This window comes from Cynocephalus volans, chromosome X, assembly GCF_027409185.1.
Source record: "Cynocephalus volans isolate mCynVol1 chromosome X, mCynVol1.pri, whole genome shotgun sequence".
NCBI classification, from domain to species: domain Eukaryota; kingdom Metazoa; phylum Chordata; class Mammalia; order Dermoptera; family Cynocephalidae; genus Cynocephalus; species Cynocephalus volans.
Genome location: NC_084478.1, coordinates 20,993,248 through 21,017,038, shown reverse-complemented (window position 1 = coordinate 21,017,038; position 23,791 = coordinate 20,993,248). Strand labels below are relative to the sequence as shown.

The 23,791-nt window shown below is 32.4% G+C and overlaps 1 protein-coding gene across 7 annotated transcripts in view; it reads right to left on the bottom strand.

Moving 5' to 3' along the window:
• The window catches only part of LOC134366963 (uncharacterized), a 311,090-nt gene that overhangs the window by 29,075 nt on the left and 258,224 nt on the right, over positions 1-23,791 (bottom strand). Inside the window, exon 7 of one of the 7 annotated variants that reach the window (XM_063083561.1) lies at positions 4,354-4,492. The exons of 5 other annotated variants lie outside the window; for them this stretch is intronic. In XM_063083561.1, coding sequence (XP_062939631.1) covers positions 4,408-4,492 — 85 coding nt within the window. In that variant the 3' untranslated portion in view covers positions 4,354-4,407. Of the gene's footprint in view, positions 1-4,353; positions 4,493-19,563; positions 19,773-23,791 lie in introns of those variants that run through there. One more of the 7 variants, XM_063083562.1, reaches the window with a different exon arrangement.

The window sequence follows — 23,791 nt, the reverse complement described above, 5'->3', positions numbered from 1 at the left end:
TCACACTAAAAGGTTCATAAGGATTTTCAAGAATGAAATATATCACTTACAGTAGTCTCTTCAGAAGGTAGTTTGCAGTAAAGGTGGAAGGCTTCTTAATTAAGCACCCATTCCATGCTGAATAGGAGGTTATTCTATTCCATGCTGAATGGAAGCTGGCGATGGGTCAGTTTCTGGCAACTCAAGTGTGATGTCACCTCTACTATAAGTTCACTTATGGATCTCAGTTCTGGGATATATCCCAGAGCACCATTCACTATTGAGAATAACCACAGATAAAAATAACCTATTATGTCACAAGGCCTGATCTTGTAGCCAGCTTCGGAAAACAAGCCCTTAAATCTTTTTATGAGCCCAGATAAGGGTGTTTTATACCATCCTGCTGGGTGACAATTTCAAAGCTATTTTTCCAGGAGGATTCTATACATGGTCTATTGTAAGAAACAGGCATTGGTTAGTATTGTGTCTAGGCCCATGATGATTGTTCCATGTAAAATCCAATTCCAAATAGACTCTTTCATTTTGATCCATACTGATCACTATGAATGAAAAATTCTGGGAAACGAAGTAAAAAACTCTTAGTTATCACTTTGTAAGTGAAATTATGTTTACAGTAGGAGATGGGAATTCTAAAGATAATAAAGCATATACAAACGTTTTTTGAGTAACTAGTGTGTTCCAGGTATAATTCTACATATTGGTCATAGTTTTTTTCCATACACAAATGTGTATTTGAAAATCAGTATGTGCCAGACATTCTTGTAGGGGCACAGATTACAATAGTGAGTAAGAGAAGCTCAAATGCTGCCTTAACAGAGAAAAGGTTGAGTGGCAGAACAGAAACAATTTAAAAGCTCAACAACTAATGAATTTCCCGGACCACCTAACAAGGCTATTCAATTTGATCTGGAGAGGAGGCTTTTCAGAATAAAGTAATTTAGACACCAAACTGGAAAGATGAATAGGATGGTGTTGAAGGCAAAGAAAAATCACACATTCAAAGAATAAGAAGAGATATCATGGTGAATTCAAGTGTTTATAAAATTTCTGATCATATATAAAGATGGTAGATCAATCTTTATGGAAAGTACAAGAGAATTACATTCTGTTTATTTTCTGTATTCATATACTGTCTACATATTGAACAGTTTATCTCCTCTTTTGGGATTCCCATAGCTTACTGTGTGCTATTTGCTAATACAGGAAAATAACATATATTCACTTGTTAGTATTAATAGATAAAATAGTGGTCTATTAAGTGTACAAACGATATATATGTATATATATACACACACATGCACACATATGCATATATATTTATTAATCAAGTTAAAATCTCAATATTTACTCCATTTTTTTGTCCCTTTGGCCATATTCTTCTTTACTAAAATGTATGACTTAACTTTTATGATCAGATTATAATTCTAAAATTTTTCAATAAAGGTTATGATTAATAGTTGCAGATATTTTTAGGGTTTTGGGGGGCTCCCCATATATTACTAAGAAAACTTAAGAGACAGCTTAAAAGAAATCCTTGATCCCAGCTGTTCGTGAGGCTTATAAAATATATGTGCATCCTTTCTTACAGGTGATAAATATCCACAGCGATATGGGAGCAAATGGATTTAACTATTTTGTTCCCTTTCCTACTTTTTATTTTTTAGCTCAAGGATATGCTCATCTATTAATTATATTTGGTAACATTAAATAAAAAAATTAAAATGTGATCAAGTGTTTTTCGATTATTATAAATTAGGTAGATGCAGCAAGGCAATAGTGTAAGATAGCGTAGCAGAACAGCAAGGCAGATGACATAGAGCATTGTTATAGTGGGTGTATAAACAGGGTTTCCTGATTCTTCTTTCATATTGAAAGCCAGAATCTTTCTCAAATGGAATAGATTTTCAGTGTGACAGTGATTTGTATACTGGTAATTTATTATCATTATTTATATGTTGATAATTTATTAATTAATATATTTGTATACTGATAATTTATGCAAGACCCAAATTGCATAATGCCTTTATCTAGTCAATAATATATGCAGAATTTCTGTAGAAATGATTATATCATGTAATGTCAGCACTTTATGTGACATAAAAATATATTAAAATAAACAGTATACATATCAGTCAAAACCTCTTCAGAAAATTACTGTGATTTTCATAAAAGGATATTCTTCAAGACTTGCTTACTTGCTTGTTTGTTGTAGGTAGAGTTGATTCTCCTGACTGCAGTCAGTCTTCTCTGACGACGCCATCTTCTCTTGACGTGAGGCAATAATAATTTTTTTCTTGCAAGATAGACCCAAGTATGGTTCCATTCTCTCAGCACGTGAAAATTAATGTGATATAATTTTTTTCTTTGTCTGTGGTGGCACATATTTATGGAAATATTTTTTCATTGTGTTCTGTACCTTTAAGTTGTGTTTCATGTGACAAGTAGGATTAAACAAAGATTATTGTTCCTTGAATACTTGATCTGAGTGTAATAAATCTTAATAATTTTAGAAGTGATTTTGAAAAGCTATATGTAATTCCAAAGACATAGGAAAATTTTGACCAATAATCAAAGAACATCCTTTTTTTCCACTGAGATCTCTAAAGTGATAAGTATGTACTTTCTGTAAGTCAGGGAATGGATGGTTCAGTATTATAAGAGATAGGCTCTCAGTCAAAAGGGTTGCTTTATTTTCTACTTAAGTTAATTTTACATGACAATCAGACATTATCAGCTCTGGTTTCCAGCCCTTCTTAACAATTGCACTATGTCAATGAACCAAGCTCAGCTTCAAGACATACCACGATAAGACTCCCCTCTTCTATCTCTTAAGGTAGAAGGTAGTTTGTAGGGGAGGTTTGCCCATGGTCAAACCTTTTATAGGGAGTAAATTATTAAATTTCTGTAGGTGGCTTAAAAGCAGCTGCCAATTAAGAAAGTGCTCAAGCTCAACAATCAAAATGCTTTAATTCCAACTATTTATATAAACACTTAACATTATATATAAAATGAACTAGTGACCTCTTCTCTCCCTTGAGGTGACCTGCCTTTTTGTTTTGTTTTGTTTTACTCCAAAATGTTTTTCAATGATGACATCTAAGTTTTTCTCTTTTTCCTTCTCATTTTGGACACTGATCAGGGAGCTTCCACTATTCATCAATGAAGATCCAGTGGTATTTCAAAGTAGCAAGCCAGAAGAGTTTCTGATGACATACCACCGAACAAAAAGAAACACCCCGCGCTTGCATGCGTGCTTGTTATAAATTTCATGACGTAGGTTGAACACTGTGGCACGGCTTAAGCCTGCTCTCTACGTAACAGGCTGACAACTCTTCATGTTCACAGGAAATTCACATTCACAGAGCTAGCGAAAAAGAAAGGCCCAGTTCCATTGCCACAGTCTCAGGCTCATGTTAAAGATTACATTTTAAAAGTTTTTCCTTAATAATTTGATCAATAACATTAGTAACATGATGACAGACTTCATTTATTCACTCATTTTTTCAATACGTACTTATTACTGCCATAGTGTACAGACACTTAGTTTTAAATACTGGGGATAAAAGCTCTTTTCTCTATGAGCTCCGGGTATACTATCATCTCTGCCTAAACCTTAACAAAATCATTATTTTACCCGTAGTGAGGCTTGTATTTGTATAGAGATCTACAAATTTGATTCTCGTTTGTTTTTCGTGATCAATATTTAGATTACAACTTGGACTTTATTATTCACTTATTAAATAACTAAAATTTATCACGATCCTCTTATGTGCTTTGTACTGTGGGGATCCAGAGAAGAAAACTTGTCATCCACTTCACAAACATTCAGAAAATACGGAGTTATTTAAAAATAAATGTGTGTGTGTGTATATATGTTATAACACACACACGTATACATACATATATATATACATATATATATGCACATGTATATGTATATAATAAAACCTCCTATGATAAACATGTGTAATGCTGGATTAGGAACCCATTGATTTGGCTGTAAAATCTGAAGTTTCAGGAATGGTGGCAGGAAGAGAGAAATTTTTGGTCATATAAGTTATGTGGAGATTACCCAGCTAGAATTTGGTTGAAGAGATAGAGTTTAAAGATCTTTTTGTAGAGTTGTAAAAAACCAGAAAACCTTAATATATTGTCATATGACTACATGAGAGTGTTTTAGTCACACGGTGGAAGATAAAGATTCAGATGTAAGGGGCAGATTAGAAGAAACTAAGACATTTCTTCCAAAGACTTTTTAGAGTAAGCAAGAAAATGTCTTTTATTATAATGTGAATGATGATTAGTAAGTGGCAAAACTGGTGAAGGCACAGTTATAGGAAAAGCATTGCCATAATTCAGAAAAGTTATGAGTACAACTACCAACTACTGTCAGCAGAGGGCGCAATCTCAGTCTTTCTGCCCAGGGCTTTTCCGGCATACCGGATATTCTCGGCTTTCATCACGTGCCACTTCCTGCAGCCTGTAGAACTTCCTGTAGCAACAGAAATTACTGACGATTCAGTGACAAACTGCCTGAAGTTTGTGTATGTGGATATGTCTTTTTTCTTAGTTTGGAAAGAAAATTTTGCTGGATATAGAATTCTTTGGACAGTTTCATTTGTTCATCAGCATTGGAAATATTCTGCTCTTTTTTCTCATATTCCATGGACTCTGTTGGAAAGGCAGCCATCTTTAAATCATCATTCCTGGAAAGGTGATGTATCTTTAGTTCTCAGAGTGTTTCCTATTGAATTGAATTGCTATTGCCCCTCCTGACCTGCTCTTTTTAAAGCCAATGTTACTATACATATAGTTTGTTTCAGAGTTGTCCATCTTGCCATTTGTTTTCTATTTTTCCCATCACTTATTCCTGTCCCTCTTTTTGTACCTCCTTTTGTGTTTATTGGATTTTATTATTATTACATTTAAATTGGTCTTTTAGATTTTTATCTGGCAGCTTAAAATTTTCAAATTTCAATAGCTATTTTCAATAGCAATTCAATTCAAATTTTCCCATTTGTGTAAATAAAAGGATATTTGATTTGATTGACAATAGCAACAAAACAAAGGGCATTAAAACCCCACACATAGAAAAAACCAAAAGCCAGAAGTCCCATTTTTTTATTTCTCATTAAAATAAATTTAAAAATCTGCATAGATTATATGTATACACATTAAAAGAATGTGAGCACATTCATAAGCCAATATTAAAATCAATTGTTATAATTGTTGATCTGATGTTAATGTTGAATAGTGTGAGAAACTGTAAGATAATACAACTCTTGTGTTACCCATAGCAAAATATTTTGCATTACTTTAATTATATAATATATAATAACTTTATGCTTTGGAAAACATGTTCTGCTAGTGAAGTGATTTATGTAGAGTGCATATCAGAACCAATTCAGTAAGGAGTGTATAGACTGTAAGTGAAAGTAACAATTTATGCATATATTTATATACATAATATGTAATAATTTTGGTATTCAAATAATTATAAAATGACATACTGTGACATATGATATTAGTAAAATCCATATACGATATACCAATAATAAGTATTAGTTGGCTATTAGTATTAAAATCATTAACAATTAGTGTAAATTAAATAACAAGGTATTACATTGTTATCCATTGATACCAGATTTTGGAGAGAGCATAAATAGGACTGTTTTGGAAATTAATTTGGTATTTTTAAAGAATATTTTAAATTCACTTATCCTATTCCACAGTAACTGCCTTTCTATGACTGTATTTGACAGAACTTTTCAAAAGTGTATGAAAATATGAATATAAAAAGGCAAAACAGCTATTATCAATACAATAAACTGGGTTCATACCATAAATACCATGCAGATGTTAGACCCAATCAGGTAAATCTTTAATAATTACAGAAGATATCGTAATGACATATTGTTAGTAAAAAAACAAGCAAACTGTAGTTTATTCACGTGTTCCCATGTACATAAATGTATTATTTATGTATATTGATATGTATATTTGTTAAATTACCCACTTCACTGCTAATCGTGGTTACTCCTGTGAAAGAACATGAATCTGTACTTTTTGGAAATTTTACGTCGAGTGAACAATTTATTTGTAATTAATAAAGGAAAATAAAATGTTCAAATGACAGCATATTAGTAATGATTCTTATGGAATTTGTTTTTTTTAATGAGTACATTACAGTCCAGGTAAGAAATTATGCTTAAAGCCAAAATTAGAACAGAGTTATAAAAGAAAAAATAATGAGAAAAATATAGAAAATTTATGGGGAGAAATAATTTAATTTAGTTGTGATTGATTTATAAGAAGCTGACCTCTAATTAGTCTGCGAAATTATTATATTGAAGGCCATAAGAGAAATTGTCACAAAGAATGATCTTTTTGTTGTTCCACTAGGATTAAATGCCAAGTGAAAGCTAGAGTTTAACTAATATTCATGAGCCACTGTTGCCATGATATCAGAAAAACTGACAAGAATATTTAGGGTTAAAATATTCTCAATTTGTATCTGATTAGTGTATGAAAAAAGACTTAATTGTAACCTTGTTGTGCAGGGTTTTCATGCCATTTCTTATGATATCTATAAAATAGCAAGAATTGCTATTCTCATAAAAGTGTGTTTAGATTTAACTGTATGAAATCCAGAAATTTTGCCAGATGCAGTTATTAATTCTAATTTATTACCTGTAAATGGCTTTTAGATATTCTAGAAACATAAACATAAAATCTGTGAACAAATGTGGGTTCATTTCTTCCTTTGCTTTCATTACGCATTTTTTTCCTGCATTTTTGCCCTGGCTATGACCTCTGCAAAATGTTCAATGGATGGAAATAGTAGACACCCTTGTCTCAATCCTGATCTCAGGGTGAGGTTTTCAACATTGCATCACTTATCATGATATTTGCTGCAGTTTTCTGAGATTTTTCTTTTAACCGTAACTGGATGGTAAATTTGTCAAACGATTCCTGTGTATTTGTTGTGATCATGACATGATTTTGTCCTTTGTTTTGTTAAGGAGATTGAGTATGTTAGACTAGTAACAGTCCATTGGATTCACCCCAATTCGTGCGTGGGGTATTATAATTGAAAGTGTCTTTGGATTCCATTTGTCAAACATAAGAATATTTTTAAAAATTTTGTCTTGATGCATATTAGCCGTTGATTTTCTTTTATGCTAGTGTCCTTATTAGTTTAGTGTAAAGTTTATAGTGATCTTACTAACATTCTGTGGAGTGTTTTTACTGTTTTTATTCTGTGGAAGAGGTTGTGCATGTTTGGTATTCTTTGTGAAATGTATGTCAGAGTTCACAAAATCAGGCATTAGGCTGTGGAAACTTTGTAGGAAGGATTTTCACTATGGGCTTCAATTAATACACATAAGTATCATTGAGACTTTCTGAATTTCTTATTTTGTAAGATGTGTTTTTTTTTTTTTTTTTTGGAATTTTGTCACTTTGTATAACTTCAAATATTATATAAGCATCACCAGCATCTTTAATGATGATCTACTCTACATTTCTGGAATTGAAATGTATGTCTTCTTTTTTCTATTTTTTTTTCCCATCAGTCTTGTCATGGTTTATAATCTTTTAAACTTTTCAAAAGGAAAGCAATTACAAACAAACTAACTTTTGATTTGTCGATTTTAACTTTTTTTTCTGACTTTCATTTACTGAATCTAATTTTATTCTTTTCTGTTTTCTTTTGGTTTTAATTGACTGTTCTGTTCCCAAATTCTGAGGTGGTTTTCCGACCTTAAAATTTCAGGATTTCTTCTTTTCCTTTTAATGCTGAAATGTTTCTTTAGACACATATTTTGATGGGTACTACACATTTTTAGCAACTTTATTTTGGTATAGTTGACATAACAAATTACATAACTTTAAAATAATATTACATTTTGAGGTATCTACATATTTGTGAAGCCCTCATCGTGAATAATATAATGAACATATTCATTCTTCAACCAGGTTTCCAGGTGCACCTTTGGATCTACCCCTTCTGGTCCTGCCCAGGAACTTCTCCATTTTTCATGCTATGAATATTTTAATACCATTCTTATGTGCACAGACACTTTCATTTTTCTTGGAAAAGCATCAAGGAATAGAATGGCTGGGCCACATGTTCTTTGTATCTTTAAGATATTTTAGAAAATGTCAACCCAATATAAACAGTAATTTTCCTTCTAGGACTACAGTCAAAATAGCTACTTAGCAATGTTCATAAAAGTTTGTTAAAAAATGACCAAAGACCTATTTTTAAGTTAATTATATTGTGTTCAATGCATGACTATTACCGTTTTTGGCCTTTACATCTTAGCAACCAATCAGGTAGTTCTTACATATTTGCAGAAGATATGTCCAAGTTATACTACTCATGAAAAAACAAAGTAAATTGCAGTTTGTTTCACACGTCTGTGCATGTATATAACTATATCATATGTGCAAGTGAATGTGTGTGTGTATATCTGTTCATATAAAACTTCACTGCTCATCATTATTACCTCTGTGAAGAGATATGATCTGCAATTTTGGAAATTTTAAACCGAGCACCTACTAAATTTGTAATTCATAAAAGGAAATCAAAGAAATAGTCACATGAAGGGATATCACTAATGAAATATTTTCCTTTTTAAAGTAGGGCAGAATAGATGAGAAGTTATGCTTAAAGACAGAACTAGAAGTGAGACAGAGTAAATCTTTAACTAGTAAATGAGATCAATAAACTGGAGGCTGTACGTAGACTTGTCAAAAAGAATGCCCTCTTTTATTTCCCTTGGATTAAATGTCCAGTGCATTATCAAGTTCATTTTATATTCTGAGGCATCTATTCACATGGTATCAGAAAATATGACAACAATAATCAGGGTTATAATGACTCTCAAATATTATCTAATAAGTATATTTAAAAAGCCTTAAAATACATTGTGTAGGTTTTTGTGCCATTTCTTAAAATATGTATAAAAAAGTAAGAATTGCTGTTCTCAGAAAAATGTGTTTAGGTTTAGCTGTATGGTATCCACCAAGCTTGATAAATTCACTTATCATTGTAATATATTACCTACAGATTGCTTTTAGATAGTCTGGAAACATAAACATGCAATGAATGAATAAAGGTGGATTAATTTCTTCTTTTCCAATTGCTATGCCTTTTTCCCCCTCTTTTTGTTGCATTATTGTCCTGACTATAACATCCAGAAAATGTTGATTAGATCTGGTGACAGTAGGCATTCTTCTGTCTTCTGATCTCAGGGGGAGGTTTTCCATATTTCACCAATAGTTATGATATTTGGTGCAGCTTTCTAAGTTTTTAAAAATCATTAATTAGTAGTAAATTATGTCCAAAGGTATCTCTTTATTATTTGTTGTGATAGTGATATGATTTTACTCCTTTGTTTGCCATACTAGTTTGAGTTCAAAATGATAAGACAACAAAAATTTTCTCTTGGATGAAACACTTTTGTTCATAGAGTATTTTCGTTGAGGTATCTTTGATCTGTTTGCAAAACAAAAGTTTTACATTTTATGTTTTGTTTGTTTGTTTTTTGACATGAGGCATAAAAACCTTTGTAATTCCCTATGTACAATATCTTTATCAACCTGGTCCAAACTTTATAGGGGTCTCATAAAACATTTTGGGAGTGTTTTGACGTTATTTTTCTGTGGAAGAGGTTTTGCAAAATTGGTGGTTACATCTTTCTCCCTTACAAGGAGAAGATAGGAATTCAGGCATCAGGACATGGAATTCATTTGTAAGAAGGTTCTCAGTACAGATGCATTTTATCTAATAAATACAGAATTACTGACATTTCCTAGTTTGTCTCTTTGTTAAGTGGTGTTTTTATTTTTCGTGATATTTCATGTAATTAACATTTTATTGGCATAAATTTGATTGTAATTTAATTTAAGTGTTTCCAGAATCTACAGTGATGATCCCTTCTGTATTTCTGTTGGTGATGGTGATGGTGCGGGTGGTGGTGTTCTTTTTTGATCAGTCTTGCCAGGGTTTATCTAAAATATTTAACCTTTGGGGAAAAAAAACCCATTTTGTATTGTTGATTATTTAATATTTTTTAGTTTGATTAATTGATCATACTTTTAAGTTTTGGTTTATATTCCTCATTTATTTTCTAATTTTGTGTTTTATCGAATCTCAAATTTTCAGGACTTCCTCTTTTGCAACAATTGCATGAATTTCCCTTTATGCCCATGTGTTGATACATCTACACAGTTTTTGATAACTTATTGAGCTATAATTGACTTAAAGTAAACTGTACAACTTTAAAAGAAACATTATAAATTTTGATATGAGTATATTTATGAAATCCCTACCACAAGCAAAATAATGTAAATGTCCATCCCCCCTCACCAAGTTTCTTTCTTGGCCATTATTTTTCTCCTTCCTGTTTCTGCTCAAGCCCATTCACCAGTCACATGCTATTAAAAGTCTTCTTGCACAGAACTTCGTATAAACATATACTTTGGGTAGTTCTGCTTGTTTGTTTCTTTCATATTGTCTTTGAAAAACTTGAAGGAAAGAAATGACTGGATCACATGAGAGTTGTATATTTAATTTTTTCTAGAACATGCCAAATTGTCTTGGGATGTGACTGTACTACTTTACATCCTACCAGCAGTAAGAGTTGCGGTTGCTCTACCTCCTCGCCAGCAGTTGTTATAGTTAGTTCTTTTGATTGTAGCTTTCTAGTCGGTGTACACTTGTATCTCACCATGACTCTGAATTGCCAGGTTGTATGTCTTTCTGTCTCAGGTACCCTGTCGGGCTTTAAAAACTAACGCCACCTTAAGTGACATTACAAGAGACGCCATTATGGGCCCACAAGGGCGTATTAAAGTGGCAGCGTAAGACGGCACCTGGAGGAAGTAGGGTGGGGGTGTCTGCGGGAACCTTGCCTTAGCCCTTATTGGCCAAATACACGCTTCCACGCTCGTGGTTGCAATAGGTAGGCATTGAGACAGGATGCATGCTCTCTTGACCTTTAAGCTGATAAGATTATGTAAAAAACTTCCCTTCCCCATTTGCCTTTAAAAGCAAGTGCTTGTGTGATAATAAATGGAACTGCTCGACAGAACCCCCACCACGTCTGAGTGTCCTTTAAACTGGGCTGGGTTGGGGCCAGCGGTTGTGCTCACCTCGCTTCACGGCTCTCTTCCCCGGTCTCCTTCCAAAGGGGACAGGAGGGAAAGAGGAATCCCGGGCCGTTCACTCGCCCACCAAAAGGAACGAGGCTAGGGCTGTTCGGGTGGGCCGGTGGTGGACCCGTACCCCAAGTAAATGAAGAAAATAGATCGTAGGCCTGAAACTAACCATTTCTCATTACATTTTGCATGTATACTTATTTTTTATTGCGTGCTGGATTTTCAGTATGAAATACTTTAAGGATAATTGTACGACCTGGATGATTTTATTTTTATTCTGGAAGCGTTTTCCTTTTGCTTTGAGGTGGGCTGGGATAGTTCATCTCACCTCAATCAGTGATTAAGTCCTTTAGAGGCTGGATGTCATGATTTGGGAAGAGTTTTCTATTTCTAGTTTATATCAACACGAAATAAATAGCCTATTAGGGATGTTGTGTAAATCTTTGGACTGTTTTCCAGATCTTCTCTGTCATGGTGGGCCCTGAACTCAATGTGCATCCCCTGATTTGGTGAGACTGCTGAAAGCCCTGATCACGTGCTTAACTTCTCATCTAAAACTTCCTATGTAGCATCTTGGCTTCTCAGTCACCTCCTTTGAATTAGTATAAGCCTTGAGGGAAAACGAATATCACATTTGGGTCTTACCATCTGGGCTTCTCTTCAAACTGAGATCCAGTCTCCACCAATGCTTGTTTCCTTGGGTTTATGGTGCTTTCAAACAATATATTTAATATCTACCCGCTCTCTTAGTTTCTCTTAGCAGGATGGGTGGATGGAAATGGCTGTTTTGCCATTTAATGACATCAGACAGTTCCACACATACTATTTTTTTGAGATATGTTTTTGGTTTTAGATGTTTCACCTTCTATAGCCAATTAATAATATTTATATCAATAATCTAAAAATATTTTATGGCAATGACCTACTCAAGCAGTGGAGTTTTTCTGTTATTATTTGTTTAATGTACTCCAGTTATTTTTTTTTCCTTTGATACTCTAAATATTTCCATAGTCCCCATCATGTACCAGGTATGGATTAGGTGGTAGAAGTATATTACTGAGGTATTGCCTAATAAAATCTAACAAGTAAAAATGGAATATATTGTAGACAATATGTGTTTTGGTGATTAGTTATTATGCAGCAATAGTAACCAGAATATTACTTATACCACTTTGTATTATGTTCAGTCATTGGTGAAGGGGCTGGCATATGAATCCTTTACTTATCTTGGTTTATTTCAAGTTAGGATCATATCCCTTTGTGTAAATACTTGTATAACCAGAACAGTATAATTAATTTTGGTAAAGGAGTTAAAACACATTAAATTAAATACACAAATCTTAACCTTATAGTTTGATGAATTTTGCAAATATTTTCCATCTACGTTTCTACTTACATTTTTGTTTCAAGTGCTGTTTGTCTTTTAATGAAATAATAGAAAGAAACTAGTCTTTAATATGTGTTCAATTTTTTTTTTCTCAAGTCCTCTTCGCTCCATTCTGTAGTTCCCAGTATGTATCAGGTGTTGTTTCCCTTTAGCCAGGAGAACTTCCTGTTGTATTATTTATATTACAGGTTGGCTAGCATCAGATTGTCCCAGGTTTATGTGGCTGTGTCTTATTTCACTTTCAGTTTGAAAGGATAATTTCTCTGGATGTTGAATGCTGGCTTGAATGTTTCCTCTTTCAGCATTGGAAAGATGCTGGTGCTTTTTCTCTGGTTCTCCACGGGTTTTGTTGAGAAAGAAGTTATCATTTTAATCATCCTGCTTGGGTATGGGTGTTATCTATCTTTTTTTGTTTGTTTTGGAAGTTTTTGTTTGCTATATGTTTGTTTACCGATACTCTTGATACTTTACATTAATGTCAAATAAAGAGATTATTATGTCTTTTACAATTTCAATAGCTATTTTGTCAATCCCAATTTCTCCATTTCAGTAAATGAACAAATGACTTTGATTGGCAAGAGCAAGAAAACAAAGCAAAATAAAAAAAACCTTGTGAAAAATTTAAAATTCCAAACTATCAATTTTTCTTATTAAAATACATAAGCATATCTGCACAGATTCTATGCAAATTAAAGCACATTCACAAGCAAAATACCAAAGGATTTGTTTCTGTAATTGCTGTTCTACAGCTTATGTTGAGTTGCATGAGAAAATGTATAAGGACACACTAATACTCTTGATACAAAATAATGAAGTGCCCCTTGCATTACCTATAGCAAAATATTTTCTGTATGCTATAATAAAATAATACAAAATATAACTATTCTTCGGAAAAATATATTTTACATGTGAAGTGATTTATATATAGTATATATCAAAATCAATTAAGTAACAGGAAATATATAGAACATAAGTGAAAGTAACAAAATTTTAGGTGTATACATAGGCTTACTATTTAATCATTTTGGTAGTCAAGTAATTATGAAATGATAGTCTCTTTAACAAGTGGAATTAGTAAAATGCACTAAGGATATACAGAAAAAAATCATGAATTGGCAATTAGCATATAAGATGCCCTTCTTTATATTGAGACAAGATTATGGAAGATGTATAAAATGGTGTTGCATATTTAAAATTAATTACGTATTTTTAGCAAAGTTTTAAATTTGCCTCTTCCTTTATGCAGTAATTGCCTTTTTACAACTGTATCTGACAGACCTTGCTAAATGTGTGCATAAAAGTGTGGATAGAAAAAGGCGAAACAAATATTTTTTATGTAACATATGCTGTGTTAATACAATGAATACTATGTAACTTTTACAACCAGTCAGGTAGATCTAATATACTTGCAGAAGAAATCACAAGGAAATAAAAAGGGAAGCAAACTACTTTATTGCACTTGTGTGCACAAATATATAAACGTATTACATATGTAAATATTTTTGTATGTATCCGTTTAAAAACACTCCTCACTGTTAATCATGGTTCCTTCTGTGAAGGGATATACAGTTGCATTATTTTTTAAAATTAATTTACACCGAGCACATGAAGGATTGATAATTAGTAAAAAAAAATCAAAGAAATAGTGATATGAAGGCAACTCACTAGTGATATTTTTGGAGGATCTACTGCTTTCTTTCTTTTTTCTTTCATTCTGGTAAGGTAGTACAGAACAGGTAAGAATTTTACATTTAAAGCTAGAAATAGTAAAGGGTTAAAAAAAAGAAATAAGAAAATACATAAAGAATTTATGTAGAAAAATAATATAATTTAATAGTGAAACATTTAGAAGCAGCTGATCTCTAATTAGTCAGCAAGATCATTAACCTAGTGGCTGTAAATAAAATTGTCACAATGAATGCCCTTTTATTTGTTCCACTAGGTTTAAAAATTAAGTATTTTGTTGTGCAGTTTATATACATTTAGCGGCATCTGTTCTCATGAAAACAGAAAAAAAAATTACAAGAGGAATCAGGGTTAGAATAACTTTTGAATTTTAGCTGATAAATATCTAGAAAAAGAAAACATTTAAACTAAGAACTTGTATGATTTTTGTGCCATTTCTTATGATGTGTATTTAAAAAGTTAAATAAGAATTGTTAGTCCTAGAAAAAATATGTTCAGGTTTAACTGTGAATTTCAGCTCTCTTGCTAAATTCACTTAAAAATTCTACTATGTTGCCTATAGATCGCTTTTTAATAGCCTGAGGTCATAATTATTCGATCTATGAATAAATGTAGTTTCATTTTGTTCTTTCCAATCTTTATACATTTTGTTATTTTTCTTGCATTATTGTCCTGGCTATGTGACCTACCTAAAATTTTGTATAGAACTGGTTATAGTAGGCATTCTTATCTCTATAATCTCAGGGGGAAGGGTTTCAGTATTTCACCTCTAATTATGTTATTTACATAAGTTTGGTAAGTTTTTTTAAAAAATTATAACTGAATGGTTAATTTGTCATATGGTTTCTCTGTATCTATTATGATGGTGATATCACCCTCTCCTTTGCTTTCTTAAATTAGTTTCTTTACAAAGTGCTAATCCAACAATAATTCATGCTTGGATGCTACCCAGCTTATTCATGACCTTATATCATTGAAACTTTTGTTTCTGTTTGTCAAACATAAGTGGTTTCTTTTCTTTTTCTTTTTCTTTTTTTTTTTATGGGAGGAGATGAGTGGGAAGTGTGGTTTCGTGAGGAATATACATATTTGTTTTATTTTCTTATAATATACTTATTGTGGCAGAAAGATAATAAAGGTCACATGAAAGATCTTGGGAAGTGTTTCTACTCTTTTTATTATGTGGAAGAGTTTGTAAAAGATTGTTGTTATTTTATTCTCATCATATAGAAAATTTATAATTTCAGGCATAGAATTCATTTGTGTTTCATTTGTAAAAGTATTTTTCAATATGCAATTTTTTTATGAGCTGCAGGGCAATTGAGATTTCCTAGGTTTATGAGTTGTCAAGCTCTGTTTTTCTTGGTACTTTTTCATTGTGTGAAATATCAAATTTATTAGTATAAATGTTCCTATATAATTATGTATGTCCCTCCAGGATGTTGTGTGAGGATTTCCTTTACATTGCTGATGTAAATTATACAGAGTTTTTTCTTTCATCAGTCTTGCTAGGGACTTATCAATTTTTTAAATCCTTTATGAAAATAACATTTTTAGACGATTTATTCTTTTTAATTTAAAATTAAAATCTCTTACTGATCTTATATTATTTTATTTGCCTTTGCTTCTGTCATAGGTTTCCCATTCGTCTGCTTACATTACCCATCTGCTCTTGCTTGTTGTCCACTTTTTCCATTGGAACCCTTAACGTATTAATTATAGTTATTTAAAATTTCCAGTCTGAGCATTCCAAAATATCTGCCATATCTGAATCTTATTTTGATGCTTTTGATGGCTGACTCTTCAAACTGTTATTTTATTTTATATTTCCCCTTTTAGTATGCCTTGTAATTTTCAGTTGAAAGCCCAACATTATGTATTGGGTATAAGGAATTGACTTAAATAAGTCTTTAGGTTAAGGTGTTATGTTTTTATCTGGCTGAGTGTTAGACTGCATCTACTGTTAGTTGTAGCTGTAGGTGTCATAGGTCAAAATTTTTTCCAGGGTCCTTGTTTGGACTCCCTGTTGTCTTTTAGTTTCCCTAGAGGTTTTCCATATTTCACCAATAGTTATGATATTTGCTGTAGCTTTCTAAGTTTCTAAAAATCATTAATTAGTAGTAAATTATGTCCAATGGTTTCTCTTTATCATTTGTCGTGATAGTGATATGATTTTACTCCTTTCTTTGCCAAACTAGTTTGAGTTCAAAATGATAAGACAACAAAAATCTTCTCTTGGATGAAACACATTTTGTTCATAGCGTATTTTCGTTGAGGTATCTTTGATCTGTTCGTAAAACAAAAGTTTTTCATTTTATTTATTTTTTTGTTTGTTTTTTGACATGAGGCATTAAAACCTTTGTAATTCCCTATGTATAATGTCCTTATCAGTCTGGTCCAAAGTTTATAGGGGTCTCATAAAACATTTTGGGAGTGTTTTGATGTTATTTTTCTGTGGAAGAGGTTGTGCAAAATTGGTGGTGACATCTTTCTCAGTTACATGGAGAAGATAGGAATGCAGGCATCACGACATGGAATTCATTTGTAAGAAGGTTCTCAGTACAGATGCATTTTACCTAATAAATACGAAATTACCGGCATTTACTAGTTTATCTCTTTGTTAAATGGTGTTTGTTTTATTTGTTGTGATATATCATGTAATTGAAAATTTATTGGCATAAATCTGATTGTAATATAATGTGTGTGTCTCCATAATCTATAGTGATGGTCCCTTCTGTATTGCTGTTGGTGATGGTGGTGGTGCTGGTTTTGGTATTCTTTTCTGATCAGTTTTACCAGATTTTATCTAATATATTTAACCTTTAAAAAAAACTTTCTAGTATTGCTCGTTATTTAATTTTTTTAGTTTGATTAATTGATCATACTTGTAATTTTATTTCAACTTTTGGTTTATTCCTTGTTTATTTTCTAATTTTGTGAAATGTTTTATCAAATCTTAAATTTGGAGAATTTCCTCTATTGCAAAAATGGCTTGAATTTTTCTTTATGCCCATGGTTTGATACATTTACACGTTTTTTAATAACTTATTGAGGTATAATTTTTTAAAGTAAACTGTACAACTTTAAAAGAAACATTATAAGTTCTGATATTTTTATATTTATTAAATCCCCACCACAAGTAAATAATGTAAATGTCCATCATCCCCCCTCACCAAGTTTCTTTGTCAGCCATTGTATTTCTCCTTCCTGTTTCTGCTCAAGCCCCTTTCACCATTCACGTGCTATTAAATGTCTTCTTGCATAAGACATGGTATAAACGTATACCTTGGTTCTTTTTTGCTTGTTTGTTTGTTTGTTTTGTTTTGTCTTTGAAAAACATGAAGGAAAGAAATGACTGGATAACAGGAGAGTTGTATATGTTTTTCTAGAACATTTCAAAATTTCTTGGGATGTGATTGTACTATTTTCCATCCTACCAGCAGTAAGAGTTGTGGTTGCTCTACCTCCTTGCCAGCAGTTGTTATAGTTAGTTCTTTTGATTGTAGCTTTCTAGTCGCTGTGCATTTGTATCTCACTGTGACTCAACATTGCCAGGACGGATGTCTTTCTGTCTCAGGTAACCCCAGTAAATGAAGAAAACATATCGTAGGCCCTTTCTTATTACATTTTGCTTGTATGGTTATTTTTTATCGCATGCTGGACTTTCTGTATGAAATACTTAAAGGATAATTGTATGTTCTGGATGATTTTATTTTTATCCCGGGAGCATTTTCTTTTTGCTTTGAGAGGTGCGCTGGGATCGTTCATCTCACCTAAATCAGTGATTAAGTCCTTTAGAAGCTGGATGTCATGATTTGGGAAGAGTTTTCTATTTCTAATTTATATTAACACGAAGTAAATAGCCTATAAGGGATGTCACGTCAATCTTTGGACTGTTTTCCAAATCTTCTCTGCCATGGTGGGCCCTGAAGTGAATCTGCATCCCCTGATTTAGTGAGGCTGCTGAAAGCCCTGGTCAGGTGCTTAACGTCTCATCTAAAACTTCCTACGTAGCATCTTGGCTTCTCAGTCACCTCCTTTGAATTAGTATAAGCCTTGAGGGAAAACGGATATCACCTTTGGGTCTTACCACCTGGGCTTCTCTTCAAACTGAGATCCATTCTCCTCCAATGCTTGCTTCCTTGGGTTTATGGTGCTTTCACACAATGTGTTTAATATCTACCCGCTCTCTTGGTTTTTCTTAGCAGGAGGGGTGGACGGAAATGGCTTGTTTGTCGTTTAATGAAAGCAGACAATTCTGCACATACTATTTTTTTGAAATATGCTTTTGTTTTTAGTTGTTTCTCCTCTATAGCCAATTAGTAATATTTATATCAATAATATAGAAATATTTTATGGCAATAACCTACCCAAGCAGTGGAGCTATTCTGTCATCATTTGTTCAGTGTACTCCATTTAATTTCTTTTTTCTTTTGATTGTCTAAATATTTCCCTAGTTCCCATCAAGTACCAGGTATGGATTAGGTGGTAGAAGTATATTACCGACGTATAGCGTAATAAAATTTAACAAATAAAAATGGAATATATTGTAGACAGTATGTGTTTTGGTGATTTATTATTATACAGGTATAGTAACCATGATATTATTTACACCACTTTGTATTATGTTCAGTCATTGCTGAAGGGGCTGGCATATGAATCATTTACTTATCTTGATTTCTTTCAAGTTAGGATCATATCAATTTGTGTAAATACTTGTATAACCACAACAGTTCAATTAATTTTGGTAAAGGAGTGAAAGCACATTAAATTAAATACGCCAATCTTAACCTTAAACTTTGATGAATTTTGCAAATATTTTCCCTCTACATTTCTACTTACATTTTTGTTTCAAGTATTATTTGTCTTTTTTTTTTTTTCTGAGTCTGCACAATAAGTCTTTATTAAAGGGAAGCACATCAAGGAAATACATATGTTAAATAATGCAACTAAAAATATTTTTTAAAAACCGTTTATTTTATTTTATTTTTTTTTTTAAAGTTTATTTTGTCGATATACATTGTGGCTGATTATTGCTCCCCATCACCAAAACCTCCCTCCCTTCTCCCTCCCCCCCTGCCCCCCAACAATGTCCTTTCTGTTTGCTTGTCGTATCAACTTCAAGTAATTGTGGTTGTTATATCTTCTCCCCCCCCCCCGGTTTGTGTGTGTGTGTGTGTGTGTGTGTGTGAATTTACGTATTGGTGGGAGCTAAAAATTAATATGTTATTTGTCTTTTAATGAAATAATAAAAATAAAAGTCTTTAATATATGTTCAATTATTTTTTCGCAAGGCCTCTTCGCTCCTTTCTGTAGTTCCCAGTATGTATCAGGTGTTGTTTCCCTTTAGCCAGGAGAACTTCCTGTTGCATTATTTATGTTACAGGTTGGCCCGCAGCAGATTGTCTCAGGTTTGTGTGGCTCTGTCTTATTTCATTTTCAGTTTGAAATGATAATTTTGCTGGATGTTGAATGCTGGCTTGAATGTTTCCTCTTTCAGCATTAGAAAGATGTTTGTGCTTTTTCTCTCATTCTACATGGGTTTTGTTGAGAAAGAAGCTATCATTAAATCATCCTACTTGGGTATGGGTGTTATCTATCTTTATTTCTTTCAAGTTTTTGGTTGCTATATATTTGTTAACTTATACTCTTGATACTTTATATTAATATTAAATATAGAGTATATTATGTCTTTTAAAACTTCAACAGCTATTTTGTCAATCCAAATTTCTCCATTTAAGTAAATAAAAAGATAACGCAGATTGGCAAGAGGAAGAAAACAAAGCAAGATATAAAAAAGCCCGTGAAAAATTTAAAAAGACAAAGTATCAATTTTTCTTATTAAAATACATAAGCATATCTGCACAGATTATATGCAAATTAAACCACATCACAAGCAAAATATCAAAGGATTTGTTTCTGAAATTGCTGATCTACAGTTTATGTTGACATGCATGAGAAAATGTATAAGGACAGACTAAAACTCCTGATCCAAAATAAGGAATGACACTTGCATTACCTATAGCAAAATATTTTCTATATGCTTTAATTAAATAACGTAAAATATAACTATTCTTTGGAAAAGCATACTTTATATGTGAAGTGATTTATATATAGTACATATCAAAATCAATTATATTAAGAGGAAATATGTAGAACATAAGTGAAAGTAACAAAATTTTAGGTGTATACATAGGCTTACTGTTTAATCATTTTGGTATTCAAGTAATTATGAAATGATACTCTCTTTAACAAGTGGAATTAATAAAATGCACTAAGGATATACACAAAAATAATCAGGAATTTGCAATTAGTATATAAAATATGCTGAATACTTAGTGGGAATTAGGTAACAAGATGCCATTTTTTATATTGATATGAGATTATGGAAGATGTATAAAGTGATCCTGGATAAGTAAAATTATTTGGGTATTTTTAGCAAAGTTTTAAATTTGCCTATTCCTTTAAATGGTAATTGTCTTTTTACAACTGTATCTGTCAGACCTTGTTAAAAGTGTGCAAAAAAGTGTGGAAACAAAAAGGGAAAACAAATTTTCTTTAAGTAACATATACTGTTTTAATATAATGAATACTATGTAACTTTTACAATCAGTCAGGTAGATCTAATATACTCGAAGAAGAAATCACAAGGACATAGAAAAGAAAGCCAACTATTTCACTTGTGTGTACAGGTACATAAATGTATTACATACGTAAATAATTTTGTATGTATCTGTTTAAAAACACTCCTCCCTGCTGATCATGGTTCCTTCTGTGAAGGGATATATAGTTGCATTTTTAAAAAAAATTTACACTGAGTACGTGACGGATTGATAATTACTAAAAGAAAAATCAAAGAAATAGTGATACGAAGGGACGTCACTAATGATATTTTTGGAGGATCTACTCTATGTTTTTTTGTTGTTGTTGTTCTGGTAAGGTAGTACAGAACAGGTAAGAATTTAACGTTTAAAGCCGGAAACAGTAAAGGGTTTAAAAAAAAAAAAAGGAGAAAATATATGAGGAATTTATGTAGGAAAATAATATAATTTAATAGTAAAACATTTAGAAGCAGGTGATCTCTAGTTAGCAAGATCATTAACCTATTTGTCATAAGTAAAATTGTCACAATGAATGCCCGTTTATTTGTTCCACTAGGATTAAATATTAAGTATATTGTTGTGCAGTTTATCATAGATTTAAGGGCATAAGTTCCCATGATAATAGAAAAAAAGTTACAAGAGTAGTTAGGGTTATAAGGACTTTTGAATTTTAGCTGATAAATATCTAGAAAAAGAAAACATTTATTTTTTTATTTTTAAAATTTTTATTAATTTTAATTTTTTTACTATTTATCCAGTTTCTCCCAGCACCACTTGTTGAAGAGGTAATCTTTTCCCCAATGTAGATTTTTGTTGCCTTTGTCTAATATCAGATCACTATAAGCCTGAGGAGTGATTTCTGGGTTCTCTATTCTACTCCACTGTTCTGAATGTCTATTTTTATACAACTATAATGCTGTATTGGTTACAACAGCTTCGTAGTATAATTTGAAGTCAGGCAGAGTTTTGCCTCCGCCTTTCTTTTTTTGCTCAGGATTTCTTTGGCAATTAGGGGTCTTTTTTTTCCCATATGGTCTTTGTCCTTGAACTTGTTGATGTGATGTGTCACATTTATTGACTTTCATATGTTGAACCATCCTTGCATCCCTGGGATCAATCGTCCTTGATTATAGTGTATAATTTTTTTAATATGTTGCTGTATTCTAATTGCTAATATTTTGTTGAGGATTTTAGCATCTAGGTTCATCAGGAATATTGACCTGCAATTTTCATTTTTTCTTGTGGCTTTATCTGGTTCTGGTATCCGAGTTATGTTGGCATCATAGAATGAGTTCGGGAGAGTAGAGTCTGTTTCAGTTGCTTGGAACAGTTTCATGAGAATTGATATTAACTGCTCTTTAAAAGTTTGATAGAATTCAGCTGTAAAGCCATCCGGACCTAGGCTTTTTTTGTTAGGAGATTGCTAATTACCGCTTCAATCTCCTTGCTGTTGTTGGTGTATTCAGGTTTTCTATCTCTTCTTGGTTCAGCCTTAGTAATTTAGATGTGTCTAGAAACTTATCCATATCTTCCAGATTTTCAAATTTGTTGTCAGACAGTTGTTTATAGTAGTCTCTAATGATTCTTTGTATTTCTGTGGTGTCAGTTGTAATGTCTCCCTTTTCATTTCTGATTTTTGTTATACAGGTCTTCTCTCTTCTTTTTTTTGTTAATCTAACTAATGGTGTGTCTGGTTTGTTTATCTTCTCGAAAAACCAACATTTATTCTTGTTAGTCTTTTCTGTTCTTTTTTTGAGTCTCTATTTCATTCAGTTCTGCTCTGATCTTAATTATTTCTTTCCATCTACTGCCTTTAGGTTTGGATAGTTCTTTTTCAAGTTCTTTACGGCATAGAGTTAAGTCGTTTATTTGGAGTCTTTCCATTTTTTTGACATAAGCATTTATTGCAATAAATTTGCCTCTTAGTAATGCTTTTTCAGTATCCCACAAGTTTTGTTGCAATGTGTCTTTGTTTTCATTAGCTTCTAGAAATTTTGTGATTTGCTGTTTAATTTCTTCTTCCTCCCATAGGTCATTCAGGAGCCTGTTATTTATTTTCCATGTATTTGTATATCTTCCAGTGGTTTGCTTATTTTATATTGTAGAAACAATACAGTTTTAGTCCATTGTGGTCTGAAGAGCTTTGTTGGAATGATTTCATTTTAAAAAAATTTGCTGAAACTAGATTTGTCACCTAATAAATGGTCTATCCCAGAGAATGTCCCAAAACTTTTGTTTGTCTGGGAAATACACTATTTCTCCCTCATTTCTGAAGGAGAGCCTTGGTGGGTAAAGAATTCTTGGCTGGCAGTTTTTTTCTTTTAGTATTTTGAATATATCGTTCCACTTTCTTCTGGCCTGTAGGGTTTCAGTTGAGAAGTCTGCTGTTAGTTTGATGGGGGTTCCCCGTAAGTGACCTGACGCTTTCTCTTGCTGCTTGTAGAATTCTCTCTTTGTCTTTGAGCTTTGTGAATTTAACTATAATATGTCTTGGGGAGGATCTTTTTGGGTTGAATCTGTTTGGGGCCTCGAGCTTCCTGGATCTGAAGGTCTGTGTCTTGCCGTACACCTGGGAAGTTTTCTGTTACTATTTCTTTGCATAGGTTTTCGATACCTTTTCCCTTCTCCTGCCCTTCAGGAATACCCACAATTCGGATGTTACAGTGCTTGAGATTGTTTGCTATCTCTCTTAGGTTTTCCTCAATATTTTTAATTCTTTTTTCCTTTTTTTTGTCTGCCTGAGTTATTTCAAAAAGACCATCTTCAAGCTCTGAAATTCTTTCTTCTGCTTGCTCTGCCCTGCTGCTCAAGCTCTCAGTTGTGCTTTTTATTTCATTGAGTGAGTCTTTCATTTCTAGAAGTTCTGCTTTACTCTTTTTTATGGTATTAATCTCTCTGTAGATTTCTTCCTTCATACTCTGGATGTTTTTTCTTGTTTCATTCTGTTCTC